This window comes from Hipposideros armiger, unplaced genomic scaffold, assembly GCF_001890085.2.
Source record: "Hipposideros armiger isolate ML-2016 unplaced genomic scaffold, ASM189008v1 scaffold_10, whole genome shotgun sequence".
NCBI lineage: Eukaryota > Metazoa > Chordata > Mammalia > Chiroptera > Hipposideridae > Hipposideros > Hipposideros armiger.
In genome coordinates this window covers 6,247,761-6,268,570 of record NW_017731360.1, presented here as the reverse complement: position 1 = coordinate 6,268,570, position 20,810 = coordinate 6,247,761, and the positions used below count along the sequence as shown (strand labels likewise).

Sequence of the window (20,810 nt, the reverse complement as noted above, 5' to 3'; positions counted from 1 at the left end):
TATTATCATTGCGCTCTTCCTGGGTAAGGCAGATCGGTCACCGGCCTCTGGACGGCCGCTCACGGTGGCTCTTAGCATCTCACACCGGCTGCCAGACGCCGTCGCCGGCGACTCATGGCAGCCCAGCTCCAGGTTGAGCTGTTGTTCACCATCTTAGCTGTAGAGGGCAGTGTCACTGGCCCTCATGTGGTATCTGAACTGGGGCCCTGCTGCTCAGAGCTAGCGTCCCAAGCCAGCTCTTAACCAACACGCCACTCGGCCGACCCTAGCAGAAGGATTTTTAACTTGATTTATACCTGCTACTTAGCAGTTAAGAAAAGAGTATTCCTTTGTATTTAACAAAACTACCTTCTCCAAAGCACTCTTATCAGGTGCTATGGGGGATATCAAATGAAATAAGACATGGCTCATGCCTTTAAAGGACTTGTAGTGCACAGACAGACAAGGGCCAGGACATGGAAGTACAGAGGAGTGAACCAAGGGTAATGGAGTCCATCAATTAGGAGTCTATCAGTTGCAAGAGATAGAAAACCCAAGTCAGACCAGCTAAAGCAAAAAGGGACTTAATTGGCTTCTGGCACAATAGGAGTTGGGACTCAGATGGTGTCCCCTGGTCCCCAGGCTCCATCTGTTGCTCCTGTCTGTGATGGGCTCTCTGTCATCTTTGTTAGGGCTGGTTCCCCCCGGTGGTGTGGTGACAGCATCCCTCACATCTCACCTGCCCACAGAGCAGAGAGTGCTCTTTTTTGGACCCCCCCGCCCCCCCGTAAACATTTCACTGCTTTTCATTGGCTCTGACCAAGCCACATGGCCATCTCTGAGTCAATCACTGTGGTGAGAGAGTGGAGCCTGGGGATGCAACTAGATGCAAACCGCATTGGTCAAGAATGGGGGGAGGGTGCTTCTACCAAAGCCAAAAAGGGCAGTAAAACCAAAAGAGTGGTGAACACGTGCTGGCTAACCCATGAATCCACCAGTTTCCACAAAGTGATGATAATAGGTGTGAGCTGAGACTGTACTTGCCAGTCTCTGGGCTCTATATCAGGACACTGTACACTGAGCTATAATTCTTAGTATTATCTATATTTTGAGTCTTGAAGAAAGTAGAATGTAGTGCACAATAGCGTGAATGCTGGAGGTTAACAGACCTGGTTTTGAGTCCTGTCTCTGTTATATGTAACTGGGTCATCTATAACCTCTCTGAGTCTCAAATGGGGACAATATTGGTCTTTTATCCTAGGGATTTTTTGTTTTGTTTTTTTATTGGGGAATTGGGGGGATGGGAACAGCGCTGGGGAATTGGGGGAAGGGGAACAGACAAGTTGCTGTCCTTTTGTTCTTCAGTCTAGTTGTGGAGGACGTTGCTTCACTGACCCAAGTTGGCACCACCATTGCGCTCTTCCCAAGTGAGGCAGATCAGTCGCCGGCTTCTGGACGGCCGCTCATTGCGGCTGCTGGCCACTCACACTGGCTGCTGGCTACATACGGTAACTCATGGCAACCCACTGCCACAAGGGCTGCAGCCTATGCCAACGGGCGACTCACGGTAGCCCAGCTCCAGGTTGAGCTGTTGTTCAGCATCTTAGCTGTAGAGGGCAGTGTCACTGGCCCTCATATGTGGGATCCGAACCGGGGCCCTCTGGCATCCCAAGCCAGTTCTTAACCATCGCGCCACTCGGCCGGCCCTATCCTAGGGTTTTTATAAAACTTCACTGAAAGACTCGATGTAAAACACTACATACTGTTCTCATATGCAGTTAGCTCTAATTTTGTTTGGTTTGTTTATAAATTAACCCAGTTGGACGACCTCTGATTATTTGTTAGATTCAAAACAGCTCATATCATAAAGACACTATTGAAATAGTGTTTTTAGAAGAATTAAAAAAAATTAAAAACGAACATCATATTTGTAAGATTGGGATTTGTGAATTAACTTAAAAAAAATCTTGGCAGAGATACAGGCTACTCCAGAGCAGCAGCAGCTGGTGGAGAAATGGAGGTGCAATCCTATTATGCCAAGCTCTTGGGGGAGTTGAATGAACAGCGAAAGAGGGACTTTTTCTGTGACTGCAGCATCATTGTGGAAGGGCGGATCTTCAAGGCCCACAGGAACATTTTGTTTGCCAACAGCGGCTACTTCCGAGCCCTGCTCATTCATTATATCCAGGACAGCGGGCGGCACAGCACCGCCTCCTTAGACATTGTCACCCCTGACGCCTTCTCTACCATCTTAGATTTCCTCTATTCTGGCAAACTGGATTTGTGTGGAGAGAACGTGATTGAAGTTATGTCGGCTGCCAGCTACCTACAGATGAATGATGTGGTGAACTTCTGCAAGACATACATCAGGTCATCCCTTGATATCTGCCGAAAGATGGAGAAGGAGGCGGCTGTGGCGGCAGCAATGGCGGCAGCGGCTGCGGCGGCAGCAGCGGCAGCTGCAGCAGCAGCTCATCAGGTTGACAGTGGAAGCCCCAGTTCAGGCAGGGAAGGGACCTCCTGTGATACCAAGAGCTTGTTCTCTGCAGCCAAGGGAGAAGAGAGCGTGGACTGTCCAAGAGAGTCCTCTTGCAGTGACTGCAGAGGCTGCCACCCCTTGGAACTGGTGGTGAAAGACAGCCAGGGCAGTGGCTTAGCTGACAGTGACCTCTCTACTCTGCCCAAACACATAGAGCCCAAGGTGGAGTTGGATGCTGACGAAGTTGAGGTAGAGGTTGGCGAGCAGCTGCAGCAGTATGCTGCCCCACTGAGCCTGGCCCACATGGAGGAGGGTTTGCCCAGTGGCCAGGCAGTGGACCTGGCTTACAGTAACTACCACGTGAAGCAATTCCTGGAGGCCCTCTTGCGCAACAGTGCTGTCCAGAGCAAGGATGATGCGGACCATCACTTTTCTCGGAGTTTGGAGGGAAGACCAGATGGTGCAGGAGGAGCTATGAGTTCCATGATGGATGTCCAGACTGACTGGTATGGAGAGGACTCAGGTGAGCTCCATTAGCATTCATCCTCTCTGCCGGTCATTTAGCACCCACATCTGTGCCGTGGAGTCTCCCATCATCATCATTACCACCATCATCACTATCACCACCAGCACCACAACCAATAGGTATTATTAATTGATCAGGGCATTGACTCTTAGTGTATGGTAGTATTTTACCTCTACAACTAGAGTATAACCATGTTGAGGGCAGTTTGAAGATATGGAAAGAACCTACTGTCTTCCACTAACCAGCAATGGGACTTTGGTTAAATCATTAAATCTCATTGAACCTGTTGAGTTCAGGAGATAATCATCCCTGCCTTGCCTGTCTTACAGGGTTGAGGACCAAATGAGAAGGTTTTTCAGAATTTTTTCTCACGTATGGTAACATGTTCTAGACAGGTAGGAAATCTATTCTTTGTGTCAACCATGGTGCCTGGTACATAATAGACGCTCAATGAACATGTCATGGTCAATGGTGCGATGTCATGGTCAATGGTGTGATCTACTTGAGAATATTTTAGAGTTGGCATTTAGCTTCATGTGAGTAAATTTCTTATATCCTTTGGTAGGCTTTTGTGTTTTAAGGAACTTGGTTGTGTCCCAGAATAATTCTGAGAGATGAGTTAACTCTTTTTAACAGGTAAGATAATTGTGTTAAAAAGTGTCTTGTAGGAGACAGAGACTTGGTGGTCACCTTTCTGATGAAAATACCCTATAGCTTCCAGAACCTCAAGCCAAGAAATTAATGAATCTAAATTCTTATACACCCTTCAATACTGAACAATGAAAGTATTTTAAATAAGGGAGATCAGCTGCTTTTATTCATTACAATGGCTGTCTTTAGATATTTTAATTCTTTCTTTTTTTTTTTTTTAAAGCAAATACTCTGTATATGTCTGATTAAAATTAGGCTTGAAAAACTTGAAAATGCTTGCGGGTCCTCAGAGACACTGGCTTAACCGCATTTAGAAGGTAGTGGCAGTTTTCAGTGACCACACTGTGGGAACTTGTTGAAATCTCATTTCCTTGTGTATAATAGCATTTCACAGACTGCGATCACCTTCACATTCGGTAGACCTTCATCATGCCCCGTGAGTTTGGCAGAGGAATAAGTTGTTGAAGAAGCAAGCCAATGACGGAACTTACTGTTCTTGTTCATTCATTCATTCAGTAGATGTTTATTGAGCACTTACTACATACCAGGCACTGTTAATCATAGTGAACAAAAGACTGTCCTTGTCCTCATGGAGCTGACATTCTAGTGTAGGGAGACAGACACTAAACAAGTAAATACATACTAAGAACTAAAGCAGGAGAAAGGCTGATAGAAAATGAAGGATATGCTATTTCATTTACTGTTGACAAAGAAGCCCTTTCTAACAGGTTGCCTTTGAGAAGAAACCTCAAGGCAGCAAGAGAACAAACTGTCCAGATATCAGGGAGAACATTCCAGGCAGAGGGAAGAGCAGGGTACGAAGGCCCAGGTACAGGATCACATTTGGTAAGTGAACCAATGGAACAGGAATGATGCTGGTGTGGCTGGAGTAGAGTGAGCAAGGCAGAGAGTGTTGGGGGATGAAGTCAGAGAGTTTGGGTGAGGGGAGACCAGGTAGGGCCTTGAAGGCCATTGGATATTACTCTGAGAAGGGAAGCCACTAGGGGGCCTCCGCCAAGAGTGGCTTCAAATGCTATATATTGGGTTGTCGGAAAAGTCATGACGTATTTTTTCTGTTTTTTGTTGCAAATATGCATCATGACTTTTCCGACAACCCAATATTAAAAGGATCCCTTTGGGTACCGTGTGCAGTAACCTGCTAAGTGGTCCTCTTGCTTCCACCCATGCTTTCCTCCTATAGACTACAGGGAGCATAGACTCTAGGGGAGCAAGGGTGGAGGCAGGAGGATCGCTTAGGAGGTTACTGCAATAACCCAGGTGAGATATATGCTCCTTGAATCAGTGTGGTAGCAGTAGAGAGGTGAGCTATGGTTGGATTAGGACTATATTGTCTCTCAAAGGTAGGGCCAACCAGATTTGCTAATGGCTTGCATGAGTGGTATGAGAAAAAGAGGAGTGAAGGATGACCCTAAGGTTTTTAGCTTGAGCTATTGATTTGAACATGTTATGTTTGTGATGCCTATTGGATAAGTGGAGATGTTCAGTAAACAATTGCATCTGTAAGTGTGGAGTTCCAGGGAGAAGTCAGAGCTGAGATATAAATTTGGGAGTCATTAATGGGCCCTTGGAATCTAAAACCTATCTATCCCATGAACTTACAGATCTAGAAGGAAAAGGTGAGATATCTAAGGACTGAACCCTGGGGAACTCCAACATTTAGAGGTCAGGTAAATTGGGAGAAACCAGTAAAGGAGACAGAGAAGGGCCAGGCAGTGAGGTAGGAGGAGAATCAGGAAAGAGTGATGGAGGCCAAGAAGAGAAAGAGTTTCAAGAAAAAGATGCCAAGAAGAGAAAGAGTTTCAAGAAAAAGGAAAACTCAGCTATGTCCTATACTGCATCTCGGCAGATTGAGAACTGAATCATTGGGTGTAGCAATAGAGAGGTCATTGGTGAGCTTGACAAGAGCAGTATGATTGAGGTGGTGGGGCAAAAGACTATATAGAGTAGGCTCAAAAGAGAAGTGCAGAAATAGATGTGAAGATAGTGAGTGGAGATGCTTCTTTCAGGGAGTTTTACTGTGAAGGGAACAAAGAAATGTATCGGTAGCTGCAGGGGTTTATGAGGTCAGGGCTTTTATTAAGGTGGAGGATCTAAAAGCATGTTTATTTACTGATGGGAATGATACAGGAGAGAGGAGGATAACTGATGACGTAAAAAGGAGGGACAACTGATAGAGGGAGGGGATCCTGTGTACAAGTGGAGGGGATGGTCTGGCTTTGGATGGGAGGAAGGATAATTCATTCATAGTAATAGGAATGAAAGCAGTAATGTGTTCATATGGGAGGTGGCTGGGAGCATGGAGAGGTTTTCTTCTGTTGCTCCTCCTCCTCAATTAAGCAAGCACAGGGCCGGCTGAGTGGCTCAGGTGGTTAAGAGCGCAAGCTGTGAGCAACAGGGTCACCGGTTTGATTCCCACATGGGCCAGTGAGCTGCGCCCCAGCTGAGCTGCCACTGAGCTGCCAACAGGTGGTTACCAGGCTCAGCTGGTGAGAGCACGTGCTCCTAACAACAAGGTTTCCGGTTCGACTCCTGCATGGGATGGTGGGCTACGCCCACCGCAACTAAGATTGAACACAGCACCTTGAGCTGAGTGGCCATGAGCTGCCCCGTGGGCAGCCGGATGGTGACTGGACTTGGAGCTGAACTAGCTGCGCCTCCACAACTAAGATTGAAGGATAACAACTTGGCTGTTCCCCTTCCCCAATTCCCCAACACTGTTCGCCTTCCCCAATTCTCCAATAAAATCTTAATAAATAAATAAATAAATAAATAAATAAGCCAGAACAGAGGCTGAAAGTGAGAAGGGGTAGGAGGGTGGAGCTAAGAGCAGGGGGAAGGTGTAAAAGAGTCATTGAGGAGTGGGAGAGAGTATGAACCAGGGAAATATTGCTTTCATGCTACAATGGCATAGTTGACTCTTTTAGGGAGGGTGCAGCTCACAGTGGTCCATGTGGGGATTGAACCGATAGTCTTGGTGTTATCAGCACCATGCTCTAACCAACTGAGCTAACCAGTCAACCTCCAAGAGCTCTTCTGATATTAATGGTTAGATGGTGATGGTTAGATGGAGTTAAAGTGAGACCACAACACACAGTTGTGTATTTTTCTGCAGTGATGTTAACCTGCCTTGTTTCAGGTATGCAATAGGCAGAGAGTTGTATTTAACCAGAGTTGAGGTTTAACCAGGTGACTACAGATAGAGGGAGAGAGAAGACCAAGGCAATTGAAGGTGTATGTGAAGGAGTGAGTTCATTGATGGACTATAGACACTAAACTGGCGAAGAAGAGGAGTGAGGACTCGAGGAGGTGAAGGGCAGTAAAATGACAGCAGAGTCCATAGCTTGGAGGTCCCAGCAGAGAAAGGACACCTAGGGGGAGAGCTAAAAAGATATGATATGGTGATTGGGAAGTAAGGTATTTGAAATGTAGGTTATGGAGCAAATACAGTTAGTGGCAATATCTAAGTATGGGGCCATGATTCTCATCCCTGACTCTACATTAGAATGGGAAAGGTGCTTTAAAAATATGGTGCTTGGAATGGAAATTTGGAATGGTATTTTTAAGTTTCCCAGGTGATTCTAATACGTAGCAGAGTTGAGAGCTCTTGGTCTAGGATTGGGTGGCTGAGGCGGGGATGGAGGACAAGGTCTTTGGAGGAAAGGAGGTCAAGGAACAGAGAGGTCAGGGTGTTGGAAGGGTCGTTTTTGGTATTCACATGAATTATGCCAGGAGTTGTGATCAAATCTCCAAGGAATGAGGAGATGACCTACAGGGTCCTGGATGGCTGTAACAAGGCGGTAGCAGCGGTATCATCTGATCGTATGAGCTTCAAAAGATCTTAGGGTGTTTGAGGATGGAACCCTAAGGAGGGACAGTGGTCTGGAGTTTACAATGAAGCACAAGAGAGACCCTACCCACCTCCAACCCAGGGGTGTCAGGGCTATGGGCTAAAGGAAGTAGGGTGCTCAGGGGAGAGGCAGGGCTCAGTTAAAGCAACCACTCCAATCTGCTGAGGAATCTTAAGACTTTTCTTCCCTTTTTTTTCCCTAAGCTCCAGATTTATCCATCTAACCCAGATATTTTCCTGTGGATGCTCTGGGCCTGCCTCAAACATAGTAAAATCCAATCTAAACTCCTCATTCCTCCTATACCTGCTTTTCCTCCTATGTTTGCTGCCTCAGTTTATTCCACCGTCATCTACCAAGTCAGCCAACCCAGAATTTGTGTCATTTAGAATCTTCTCTTCCCTTCCTTCCCTTCTCCCATGTGGGTAAGTACTGTTACTTTTCTCCTCAGATGTAGCTCCTCTCCACCTAGACGGCTTTAGTTCATGTCATCTCTTATCCCCGCCCACCTGGACTTCCTACCTTTAACCTTGCCTCGCTTAAATCCTTTCTCTGCATTGTCCCCAGAGGGATCTTTTAACAGTCAAATCTGACTGTGTACCTCCCCTGCTTAAAATCCTAGCTGTTCACAGAATAAAGCCCAAGTTCCTTAACATATCAGTGTCACAAGGGCAGGGAGTTTTGTCTTTTCAGTTCATGGCTGTAACCCAGAACACAACCTGACACATAGTAGATGTTCAGTATAAATTTGTTGAGTAAATGAATGAATGACCTTCACAGCCTGGTTCTTGCCCCTTCCTCAGCCTCATTCTCCCACACACCACTTTATATTCTATATTCTCACTTACCTCTATGCCTAAGCATGGATTGTTCCTGTCTGAGATATCTTACTGTTTCTTGAACTTCCAGTGAACTCCAGTTCATCCTTTAAAACCTTGCTCGAAGATCACCTCTCCTGTGAAATCTTCTCTGAACTCCTAGAGAGATTTCATTCCTTCTTGTCTATATTTCTTCATTACTTTGAACTTTGCATGTTACATTATATTGTATGAATTTGTTTACATGTCTTTCTCTCCTGCTAGACTTAACTTCTTTTTTTCTTTTTAAAATTTCATTATATTTTTAATGTGGTAAAACATCATAGCATAATATTTATCATTTTAACCATTCATGAGTATAAAATTTAGTGGCATTAAATACACTCATGTTGTTGTGCACTATAATCATTATCTATACCCAAAACTCTTTCATCACCTCAAACACAAACTCTGTACCCATTAAACACTAATTCCCCCTCCTCTCCCTCTGTCCCAGCCCCGGGTAATCTCTATTGTACTTCCTGCCTCTATGAATTTGACTATTCTAGGTAACTCATGCTATATGACTTTTTAAAAAATTTTTAGTTGGTATACAATATTATATTAGTTTCAGGTGTATAATATAGTGATTTGACATTTATATACCTTATAATGTGATCACCACACTAAGTCTAGTGATCATCTGTAACCATGATAATTTGTCACAATATTATTGACTATATTCCCCTTCACCTGTTTTCACCCATCCTCCTACCCGCTCCCCTCTGGTAACCATCAGTTTGATCTCTGTTTCTATGAGTGTGTTTTTGTTTGGTTTGGTTTATTTGTTTCATTTTTTTAGATTGCACATATTAGTGAAACCATATGGTCTTTGTCTTTCTCTGTCTGACTTATTTCACTTAGCATAATGCCCTCTAGGTCCATCTGTATTGTCACAAATAGCAAGATTTCATTCTTTTTTATTGCTGAGTAATATACATACCACATCTTCTTCATCCATTCATCTATCAGTTGACACCCAGATTGCTTCCATTATCTTGGCTATTGAAATAATGCTGCAAAGAACATAGGGGTGTATATATCTTTTCAAATTAATGTTTTAATTTTCTTCAGATAAATATCCAGAAGTGGAATTACTGTGTCATATGGTAGACTATTTGTATTTTTTATTTATTTTTATTTTTATTTTATTTTATTTTTTTTCTGAGCCATCCTGCCACCCATTGGCAGCTCAGCAGCAGCTCAGCTTGGCCCGGGAATTGAACCACTGTTGCTCAGAGCTCACACTCTCGAGTGAGCTCTTAACCCACTGAGCCACTGGGCCAGCTCTTATTTTTATTTATTTATTTTTATTAATTTATTTTAGCTGAGCCATCCTGCCACCTGTTGGCAGCTCAGTAGGCAACTCAGCTCGGCTGGACTCGAACCGCTGTTGCTCAGAGCTCAAACCCTTGAGCGAGCTCTTAACCAACTGAGCCACTCGGCCAGCCCTTATTTTTATTTATTATTATTTTTTTTGTTATTAGTTTCAGGTGTACAACACAGTGCAGTAGTTATACTTTTACCCCTCAAAGTGACAACCCCCCTCCCCCAGTATTTTTATTTTTTTGAGGAACCTCCATATTGTTTTCTATATTGGCTGCACCAATTTGCATAGACTTAACTACTTGAGGAAGAAAATAGGTATCTTGGTAAAGACAGATCTTGACACAGTGCCTGGTGCATAATTGACATTCAAGTGAACTATTGTATTGGGGAATCAGATCATGAGAGAAGAAGGAAATTGTTGTGATACTTCATACTTTTCTGATGGAGAAAAGTAGCTAACAGTTGGTTTTTTCCAAGGACTAATGCTGGACCCATTTTACTTCATGTTTTTGTAAATAATTGAGAAGAAGGGTAAAGTACAGTGCCAGACTGATGGAGAGAAATGACAGGAAGATTCTGCAGTGCCAGAGGAGTGACCAGGAAACTGGCATTCAGTATCAGTGTGATCAGTGAGAAATAAAACAATCCAACATATGTGTGTGGTGATGAGCTATGAGCTGCTGCTTTTATTCTAGGAAACAGGTTTTGAAGTCACTCTAGATTATGCAAAATGTTAGGCGTTATCAGGATGGGAACTAGAAACCGAAGCGAATAATCTCCACTCTTTCATAGCACGATGTTGGATTCTCACTTGGGATTCAAGCTTGTCCTACTTTGGGCGGCACCTCAGGAAAGACAAAGCCCACTTATGTGTCCTGAGAAGGCTCCAGAGAAAAGGGGTTATTCCAGTGTTGAGAAAGACCAAAAGAGCCTGCCCTGCTTAATCAGTGAAGGAATACCGAGGACATGATGATGGTGACAACAATGGCTGACATTTGCGAGAACTTAATATGTGCCAGGTGCTCTGCCTTCAGTATTAATTCATTTCATTATTACCATGATGCTATGAGATGGGAACTACGATCATCCCTATTTTACAGATGAGCAAATTAAGGCAGAGAGTAGTTAAGTGAGATGTACAAGGTCACATAGCTGGTAAGTGGTAGAGCCAGGACTTGAACCCAGGTTTCTGTGCCTGGAAGGCTTGAGTCACTAGTGCCCTCATCTAATGATATGATATGATATGATATGATATGATATGATATATGATATGAGCAAAGTCTGTAAAATCCTGAAGGTCATGGATAGAAGGAACATATCTTGGAATACTGCAATAAGGGTAACTCAGGTAACTTAACTTGAAAGGAACAGTTTCTATACATGTGGGTGCTAATCATGTTGTCACCTTAATGGTGGTGTGAGCAAGGTAAACAAACAAAAGAGTTGGAAAAAGATTTAAGTGATTTCCTGAATATTTGATGATTTCAGATACATAGAGTTAATATCAATTCCAAACAGTTTAGGGTCTGCATTATAGTAAACCTCTTCTGTACATGCCTAGAAGCTATTCTTAGGAGTTACTGTCAAAGCGGAATCCTGGTCCAGAGGTCTGATCCATGAATTCCTCAGCCCTGGATCCCATCCACCGGAAGGTGGCCGGTGTTGCTGCTGCTTCCAGTATAGCTAAACCAATTCATTTGGTTCCCTAGGTGATGTACTGGTGGTCCCCATCAAGCTCCACAAGTGTCCTTTCTGCCCTTACACTGCCAAACAGAAGGGCATCCTCAAGCGACACATCCGCTCGCACACGGGTGAGCGCCCCTACCCCTGTGAGACCTGTGGCAAGAGGTTCACTCGGCAGGAGCACCTGCGCAGCCACGCCCTGAGTGTAAGTGACCTGGCAATTCTCTTGTGGGTGGGGGTGAGGTGGGGAGTGGGGGGTGGCTCATGACGTTTGTCAAACATAAGGGTAAAGCCAGCCTGTCTTTCACTTCTCTGTCCACTGGGGTATTTGCAGATAATTTAAAACATATGTTTCTACTACAGTAACTCCCCAACTTACGAACATTCAAGTTGCGAACTTTCACAGATACAGACAGAGCTCGCATTACGAACATTGTAGATGTGAACAAATCGCGGAACTAGCTCACATGTCTGCTCTTGTCAGTTCACTCCATGCAATCCCCTATATGCCAGTTGTTGTACTGTACTGTACCACCATTTTAAGGTAACTGTAAAAGTAAAAATGCTTATTTACAGTATTTTTGTGTGTGTGTTTAGTTTTTTTATGCTTTACATTGTATATTTGTGTCAAAGGTGTATAAGGCTCACTTTGTTGGACTTATGAACGAATCCGACTTACCAACGCTCTCCGGAAGGGAACTCGTTCGTAAGTCGGGGACTTACTATACGAAATTGAAGCTGGGCTCGTGGCACTTAGAGAAGGTTAAAACTTTCATGGTAACAGACTGATTTTCTTAGGGACTAGTCAAGAATGGTTAGATCCTGGTCAGGGTTGGTTGTCATAAGGCAGAGAACACTGGGGCTTGGACAGTGGGGCTGTTCCACCGGTGTGATGTCAGGGGTCAGCTGCATCCTCAATTCCGCACCTAACCCCAGCACTTCCGGGTTGGGGAGAACTATATAGGAATACCTGTTTTATTGTACTTTGTTTTACTGCTCTTTGCAAATACATTGTTTTTCACAAATTGAAGTTTTGTAGCAACCTTGGGTTCAGTATGTCTGTTGGCACCATTTTTCCAAGAACAGTTGCTCACTTTTTGTCTCTGTGTCACATTTGGTCATTCTTGCAATATTTCAAGCTTTGTCCTTATTGTTAGGGTGATCAGTGATCTTTGATCAGATGATGGTTAGGATTTTTTAGAAATAAAGTATTTTTAAATTAAAGTATGAATATTATTTTTTTAGACATAATGCTATTGCACACTTAATTGACTATAGTATATTGTAAACATAACTTTTCTGTGCACTAGGAAACCAGGGAATTTGTGTGACTCACTTTATTGTGATATTCGCTTTATTGCAGTGGTCTGTAACTGAACCCACAATATCTTTGAAGTATGCCTGTACTGCCATTTATAGGGCTATCTGTATGCAGCAAAGAGGGCCCCAGATCAAGGGGACCTCCCCTTCCACTGTCTGCTCTCTAGGATTCTGCCTCCCATGTGAGCGGGTGATTCCCACCAGCTAAAAACACTCAAGTCATTTAGAAGGGCATTGCATTTAAGATCATCTTTGAGCAAGGCAATCAGTCTTTGGAAAATCCAACATAAAAATCTTTTGGACTTCAAAGGTTGCTATCAAGAATGTGAAAAGACAATCCAGAGAATGGAGAAAATATCTGTAAATCATTTATCTAATAAAGGTCTACTATCCAGAATATATAAAGAACTCTTACGAGTCAACACTAAAAAGACAACTCCAACAGTGGATCCGAATAGACATTTCTCCAAAGAAGATATAGTGGACAGTACGCACATGAAAAGATGCTCAACATCATTGGTCATTAAGGAAGTACAAATCAAAGCCACAATGACATGCCACTTCACACCCACTAAGATGGCTATCATAAAAAAACTGATGATAGAGAAGTGCTGGCAAGGATGTGGAGAAATTGGAACCCTCCTACACTGCTGGTGGGAATGTAAAATGGTGCATCCACTATGGAAAATAGTTCGGCAGTTGTTGAAAAAGTTAAGCATAAAGTTACTATAAGACCCAATAATTCTGCTTCTAGGTATATACCCATGAGAACTGAAAACACATTTTCACAAAAACCCTCACACAAATGTTCATAGCAACATTATTCATAATAGTAAAAAAGTGGAAATAGCCCAAATGTCCATCAACTGGTGAATAAACAAACAAAAGGTGTATCCTTACCATGGAATGTTACTGAGCCATAAAATGGAATGAAGTTCTGATATGCACTATGACATGAATGAACCCTGAAAACATTATGCTAAGTGAAAGAAACCAGTCGCAAAGGACCACGTATTGTATGATTTCATTTATATGTAATGTACAAAATGGGCAGGACCATGGAGATAGAGAATAGATTGAGGGTTACCAGGGGATATGGGGATGTGGGAATGGAAGAGGGATAACTGTTAATGGGCACAGGGTTTCTTTATGGGGTGATAAAAATGTTCAGGAATTAGATGATGGTGATCTTGTGAATATACTAAAAGCCACTGAATTGTACACTTTAAAAGGGTTTTATGGTATGTGAATTACGGTTTTGAAGAAATCCAGATTTAAGATCAGTCAAGATTACTGACTGCCTTTACTCTCAGTGCTGGCCCCAGCACACTGATCTGAGAATGGCCTGATCCCAAGGCCTTGTTTTTGTCTCTCTCTTTTTTTTTTTTTTTAATTTCAATTTATGTCTGTAGTCTATCTTGGCAGCAGTAAGTCCCTGGGTGTCTCTAAGATGTTTCATTGGTTGGAATCCTCATTTTCTCTATTTTCCCACATTATACATGGTCCAGTCCATTGCAACCCAAAGAGGTGGTATTCAAAGGCCCCTTCAGGTTGTAAGGGTCAGATACACACTCAGGTTGGCTCAGGTGTTGGAGGGTTAGTGTGGGAAGCCCAGGAAAACTCATGGGAAGCAGGGACATTGGTCAGGATGTAATGCAGCTCCAGCAACCTGGGTATCATGTTGGCTCTTCTGCATTAGCCTCCCTCTGTCTCTGCTTCCTGTGTATATCCTGCCTCCAGAGCTCTCTAAAAGAGACGTTCTGATTGATTCACAGGCCCCTTTTGGATGGAGTTCCTGGAGAGTGCATACATTTGAAAGGTAGTTCCTTATACAGGGGGGACTCCTGGGGCCGCTGCCCTCAGGTGTTGCTGCATGAGGTAGAAGACCAGGTTCTCTTTTCTGGAATAGAAAGCTCTTCTCATTAAGTAAGGAATGTATTTGTCAATGAAAAAGTCAAGGGCAAAGCATCTGCTGGCATGTTTGGGGAACCCTACCTAGCAAATCTGCCTTCTTAATAACTGAACAATCCAAGGCACATGAGAAGCTGTGTCTAAAATCCTAACCAGTTCACTAAGTGCCCTTTCTATGCCAGGTACTAGGAATATGGTAATAAATGTGACAGACGACAGAGGACGTGAGTGAGGACAGAGCCTGCTTTCTTGGAACTTACAATTTAGTGAATTTTACCAATAATTTGTTAGAAATACAGTAGATTCCCCTACCTGCAGTTTCACTTTCTGTGGTTTCAGTTACCCATGGTCAGCTGTGGCCCAAAAATATTAACTGGAAAATTCCATAAATAAACAATTTGTAAGTTTTAAATTGCGTGCCATTCTGAGTAGCAGGGTAAAATTTTGCGCCGTCCTGCTCCACCTCACTCAGGATGTGAATCCTCCCTTTGTCCAGTGTATCCACGCTGTATATGCCCCCAGCTGATTACTCACTTAGTAGCCACCTTGGTTATCAGATTGACTGTTGTGGTATCACAGTGCTTGTGTTCATGTAACCCTTATGTTACTTAATGGCCCCAGAATGCAAGAGTAGTAATGCTGGAGACTTAGATATGCCAAAGAGAACCATAAAGTGCTTCCTTTAAGTGAAAAGGTAGGTATGTACAGGAAAAAACATAGTACATATAGGGTTTGGCACTATCCATGGTTTCAGGCATCCCCTGGGGGTCTTGGAACATATCCCCTGTGAATAAGGGAGGACTACTGTACAAAAAAGGAAGAAGTATAAGTGAGAATATATAGGTAGGGGACCTAACCTGCCCTGGAGCATCAGAGAAGACTTCCTTGAAAGGCAAAAGGGAGGGTTTGGCACTGGGGAGGAGGGCACGTTCCACCTATGTCCAATGGCCCTGGGTCGGAAGGACCTTGGTGAGGTCAAGACTGTGGCAGATGGAACAGGAGGAAGAATGATGAGAAATGAGGTTGGAGGGTTAGCCATAGGCCACATCATATGGGCCATGGCTCAACCCCATTGCTGTACCATTTACTGTGTCTGCTTTAGGTCCACAGATCCAACCGCCCAATCATCTGTAAGGGCTGCAGGAGAACCTTCACGAGTCACCTGTCACAGGGGCTGCGGCGCTTTGGGCTGTGTGACAGCTGCACCTGTGTTACAGACACACATGATGACGAGGATGATTTGATGCCCATCAACCTTAGCCTGGTGGAGGCTTCGTCCGAAAGCCAAGAGAAGAGTGACACAGACAATGACTGGCCAATCTATGTGGAGTCTGGTGAGGAAAACGACCCCGCTGGAGATGATTCTGACGACAGACCACAAATTCGTTCCAACCGAACAGATCAAGGGACACTCACGTAGCAGTAAATTAGTGGGGAAGAGGGTTTAGAATTTGTTATTGCTCATTCTGTGGTTGAAAGCCACCTTTTGTCCAATTTTTGTGGAACTCTGAGAGGAACATTTTTTTCACTGTTAATGTATTTATTTACATTTTTGTTGGACTGCATGGCAGAGGTTGAATGTTGTGATTCGAAGGACTATGACTTTTTCAGTGTGGTGCCTTTGGTTTCTGAGGGCTTCGCTGACCATCCTTAATTCTGAGGGCATCAAGTCTGGCCCTCAGGCTTCCTGTTTTTCCTATTGTGCATCCAAACTCTGGTTAGGAGAAAAATAAGAAAACCCCCATGCTTGTTTTCATATTGTCTCAATTTTCTGCATTCCTTTGTTGTCATCTCCCTGTCTCTGAAAAGGTAGGCAAGAATGTATTAAGTTGAGATCAATCTTACCTCTGCCAAGCCTCTCCTCATGAATTCCATTTTTGAATTTTCTGCTGAAGTATTTAAGAGAAAGCTTTATTGATAGAAGGCAGGCAGGGCTGTCTGGCTACATGATTGTAAAAGGTACTTTCTGACTCTAAGGCTGCAATTTTAAAAGCTGTGGGTATTTATGTTAGACAAGCATGGAAATAAGCTAAAAACTTCTTTATGGTGCTCTGACTTGCCCAGTTGAATTAAACTTTAAGTTAGCCCTGGAAAGGGAGCCCAGGAGCCCAGGTCTGGGTGGTTTTCCCAGATCGGTTTGGTGTTTCACGATTCTATATACACAAATAACCTGTTTTGTGATCATCAAACAAGTCATTTGGGAAAAATTTAAAAGGCTCCCCTGCTTTTTCAAGCCATGTCCAAAGACCACAGCTGTGTAACCTGGAAATGGAGCTACCACTGACATTCTTTTACTTAGTTTATGAATACAACTTTAATTGGAGGGAAAGAGTAAGCCTATATAAACAAGTTATATTTCTAAATTGTTTAGCTTTTGAAAGATCCTCTAGAAGGGAAGAGGTTAGTAGAAGAACAGGTTTTTAAAACCAGTCTGCTTTCATCCACTTTGCAGGCACACAATTATTTCTAACAAAAAGCTATACTTCTTTAAAGGGCTAACAAGCAGGAAATATTAGGGATTAATAACATTTAAGATACTTGCATAATTTTGTCCTATGTTAAGGTATCCAAAATGGATTTTAAAAGAAATCCCTTTTTCTTCCTTTAATTTTAGTATAGTTATGTTTCAAAAGGTAGTCAAATCACTTTTCTTTCTGCCTCTTGAACAAAAAAGATCATCAAAAGCATCATAAATTGTCTTGTAAATGTTAGTCATTGAAGAGTTCAAACGTGTTTAAACTGTACTTCTCAATAAAGTTGAACTCTAGCTAGTACTACTCAAACTGTGGCCCACAGACAGGGGCTGGTCTATGAATTGTTTGATACCAATCCACACAGTAGGACCACATATTGGTCTGCTGTAGATTGGAAATGTAAAAAGTGGTCTTTTACCACAGGCAGTTTGAAAATTACTGTTCTAGATCAAGAGTTACAAATTGAAAATTATCAAAGACCAGAAACACTTTTCTTAACCTGAAATGAAATATTAGCTGTTGTTTTAACAGAGGGATCTTAGCAAAAGGGAATCCTAAATGGACGTGTAGAAGATATACTTAGCAAAGACTTATGTTTGATATTTTTGTTTCCTCTGTTGAAAGTATTTTTGATGTTTTAATATAATTTTTCTACCTCAAAGTTTAACTTCTCTGCCTACTTTCTCTAGTAGAGCAAGGATCCTCTTCAGGGACCCCATGACGTATTCATAACACTGAGTGCAATATAAAAAAGTTTTACACTAGAGACTTCATTGTAAGACAGTGATTCTCAATTGGGGGTGATTTTGCTCCCCAGGAGAGATTTGGCAATGTCTGGGGACATTCTCAATTGCTAGAGCTTGGGGCAGGGTGCTGCTAGCATCTGGTGGGTAGAGGCAAGGGATGCTGCTAAACATCCTATGATTCATAGGATGGCCTCTTACAAACAAAGAATTATCTACTCCATAATGTTAAGAGTTCAAGGTTGAGCAACCCTGCTAAAAAGTAAGATCTTAAAATTGACCTTTAATGAGTGAACTGAATTTCAGTTATTTAGGTTACCTTTTATCTTCTTAATATTTAATAGGCTCTTATGCTCTCACAAGTTTTATACAATAGTAGATTAGTAAGATGGGGAGCAGAAGCCAAATTATTCACAACTTGCCCAAAATGTGATTAGGTTTGTGATATGGAAACTTAGAAATTCTGACTCTGATTCATACCCTTAGAACCACTACTAGGCTTTGATCATTTTATTAAATTTTGAAGTAGGAGAATCATTGGGAGGTAAATGGAACAGGAAGCTTAATATTTATTTAAATGATTCTCTTTTTTGCATAATGTCTCAGATGGTTGCATTCCTGGTTGGCTGTTTGGAGTTTGTGTGTTGGCATTTGCAATAACTAGATCGTTGAATTCTATCACTTTTAAAGGAGATCTTTGTCTGGACTATCAGGTCATAACTGCCCTGTTTTAAATTTATGTTCACATTTGGTGGCCAGTATTTATAATTTGCACGGTGTCTTTGAGGCTTAATTTGTGGAGTTGGTGATATTTTTATAATAAGTAAATTTAAAGTTGGGTCCAACACAGACCGTTAGTGATTTAGATTATAGTCTAACATCTTTCTGGCACATTCAGTCCAAGTTCACAAAGAGATACTTTTATCTTAGATATATTGCATGAATGGGAACAAGATTCTTACTTTGAATGGAACTTTAAAATGGCACCCTTGGGAAGTTGTTTCTCTTTGGGGAAAGGGACAGGCTTTCACAGCAAGGGTGAGGGAGGAATGTAAATAAGGCCTGTAATTGTAATAAATTAAGAAATGGCATAGAGCATTGTGACTTCTGGCCCTCTGGCGGAAAGATGCCTTTCTGATGTAAATATTTTGGTGGCCATTAGACTTTCAATATTCCTGAAGAAAGTGACCAACCAACGATTCCTGAAGAAAGTGGTCTGCAGAATGTTGTAGAATTGAGTATTTTGGTGGTTCGGAATACTGTGATGGTTTTTGGTCATTGTTGTTGTTGTTGATTGATGTGATAAACCCCACAGAAAGAAAGGCAATAAGCAGGGCTACATGTACCGATTCTGAGGCAGTGGGGAAGGATGAGGTAGCCTTTGGTCAACTGAATTCAGACTGTTTCATTTGGACTTCTAGGTTTTTCTTGTGTGCCCCTTGTGCATTGACAATAGAATTATCTCTGTGAGGTCTAGTGTAAAGGGATAGGGAGGGACAAAGTGTTGGGTGGGTGAGAAATTCCTATTACACTCTGCTTTGAGCATTACTGCTGTCCTTCCTGTTGTCAATGGTCTCTCATAGCTTGCCCTGTGCTTTCACGTGGTCACACTATTTTCTAACCCCAAAAAAGGGAGCACTTTATTCAGTTGCTTATGATGAGCAATGTTTTCATTGATTTTTGTTTAGTACTTCCAGAAGATCAATTATTACTGTGTTCCTCAAATCTTTCATTATAGTGCTGAAAATCTGAATTATTTTCATCCACTAATACTTCTGTATATATAAACAAGTTTTTGTTTGGCAGGAATAGTTTGGTTGGTTTCTAACATGTCCTAGTTTGAAAAGGTGACACTAACTCACATCAAATGATATGGAACCTTTATAACTTAAGGAGGACATTTAGCATCTGTTCTGACCCTCCAGGTAGATAATTTTACTACTGCCAATTCTTCATTGACAACTGTGGTCTTGGAGACCAATTTTTATATCCATCATTGGATTCTTGGACAAGGAGACAGACCCACATCAGGCAAGTGTGAGAGCTATCCTGTCTTAAAAGCCTCTTGTCGGGCCAGCCAAGTGGCTCAGTTGGTTAAGAGCTTAAGAGTGCAAGCTCTGAGCAACAGGGTCGCCGGTTTGATTCCTGGCCCAAGCTGAGCTGCTGCTGAGCTGCCAACAGGTGGCAGGATGGCTCAGCTAAAATAAAAAAAAAAAACAAAAAACAAAACCAACCAACCAAACAAACAAACAAAAGCCTCTTGTCTCATGGGAGCAACTCCACAGACTTGGCTTCCAGAGTCCTGCAAGTGACATGTCTGTTCCAAGAGTCACTGTACTTAGGAAAGCCCAGAGCTGTGGCTTCCTATCAGGTATTTATAGTTCTCCCAGTCTCGATGCAGATTACCAATTAAGGGTCATTTCTACCATATGCAATGTTGCCTAGCAACATAGTTGACATACTACCCCTCAGCAGGTTGTCAGGGGAACAGAGCTAGAAAGTTAACCACAGGTCAAATTCTCACACAGAAAAGGAAAAGGTTCTGTTAATCCTTTACCAAACAGTATGCTGAGCAATTGCACAATAGATACTCCACCTACTTCCTAAATATAAAATATAGCCAGAGGAATTTCGTATTAAAATATAGCCAACACCAACTAACTTTTCCTCTCTTGAGTGTTCATTCTTTGTGCTTAGCTGCTTGCGAATACACTGCAAATTTTGCAGAGGTATATGTAAGAGTGAGATAAATAGTCAAAATGGTCCTATCAAAATGTCATGTATCCTTTGGTGCTACTCATAGTGGGTGAGTATAGTGTGACTTACTACAGGGATGTTGAATGAATATTTCTGGGGATCCCATCAATCACACTCTGATGGGAACCTATGTCCACCTGGCAACCACCAAAGCCTAGGCTCTTGGTACTGGTGCCCTTATTGCTGTCATGTGGTATTCTTCTTGCTTGCTTCTGTTTTTCCTGGCAGATCAGTA

General features: G+C 42.6%; 1 protein-coding gene across 1 annotated transcript in view; it reads left to right on the top strand.

Annotated features, from left to right (window-relative positions):
- Positions 1-19,953, top strand: part of ZBTB8B (zinc finger and BTB domain containing 8B) — a 23,982-nt gene extending 4,029 nt beyond the window's left edge. Inside the window, exons 2-4 of the mRNA XM_019657232.1 lie at positions 1,954-2,981; positions 11,397-11,575; positions 15,704-19,953. Coding sequence (XP_019512777.1) covers positions 1,994-2,981; positions 11,397-11,575; positions 15,704-16,021 — 1,485 coding nt within the window. The 5' untranslated portion in view covers positions 1,954-1,993 and the 3' untranslated portion in view covers positions 16,022-19,953. The remainder of the gene's footprint in view (positions 1-1,953; positions 2,982-11,396; positions 11,576-15,703) is intronic.
- The last annotated feature ends 857 nt before the right edge of the window (positions 19,954-20,810 follow it).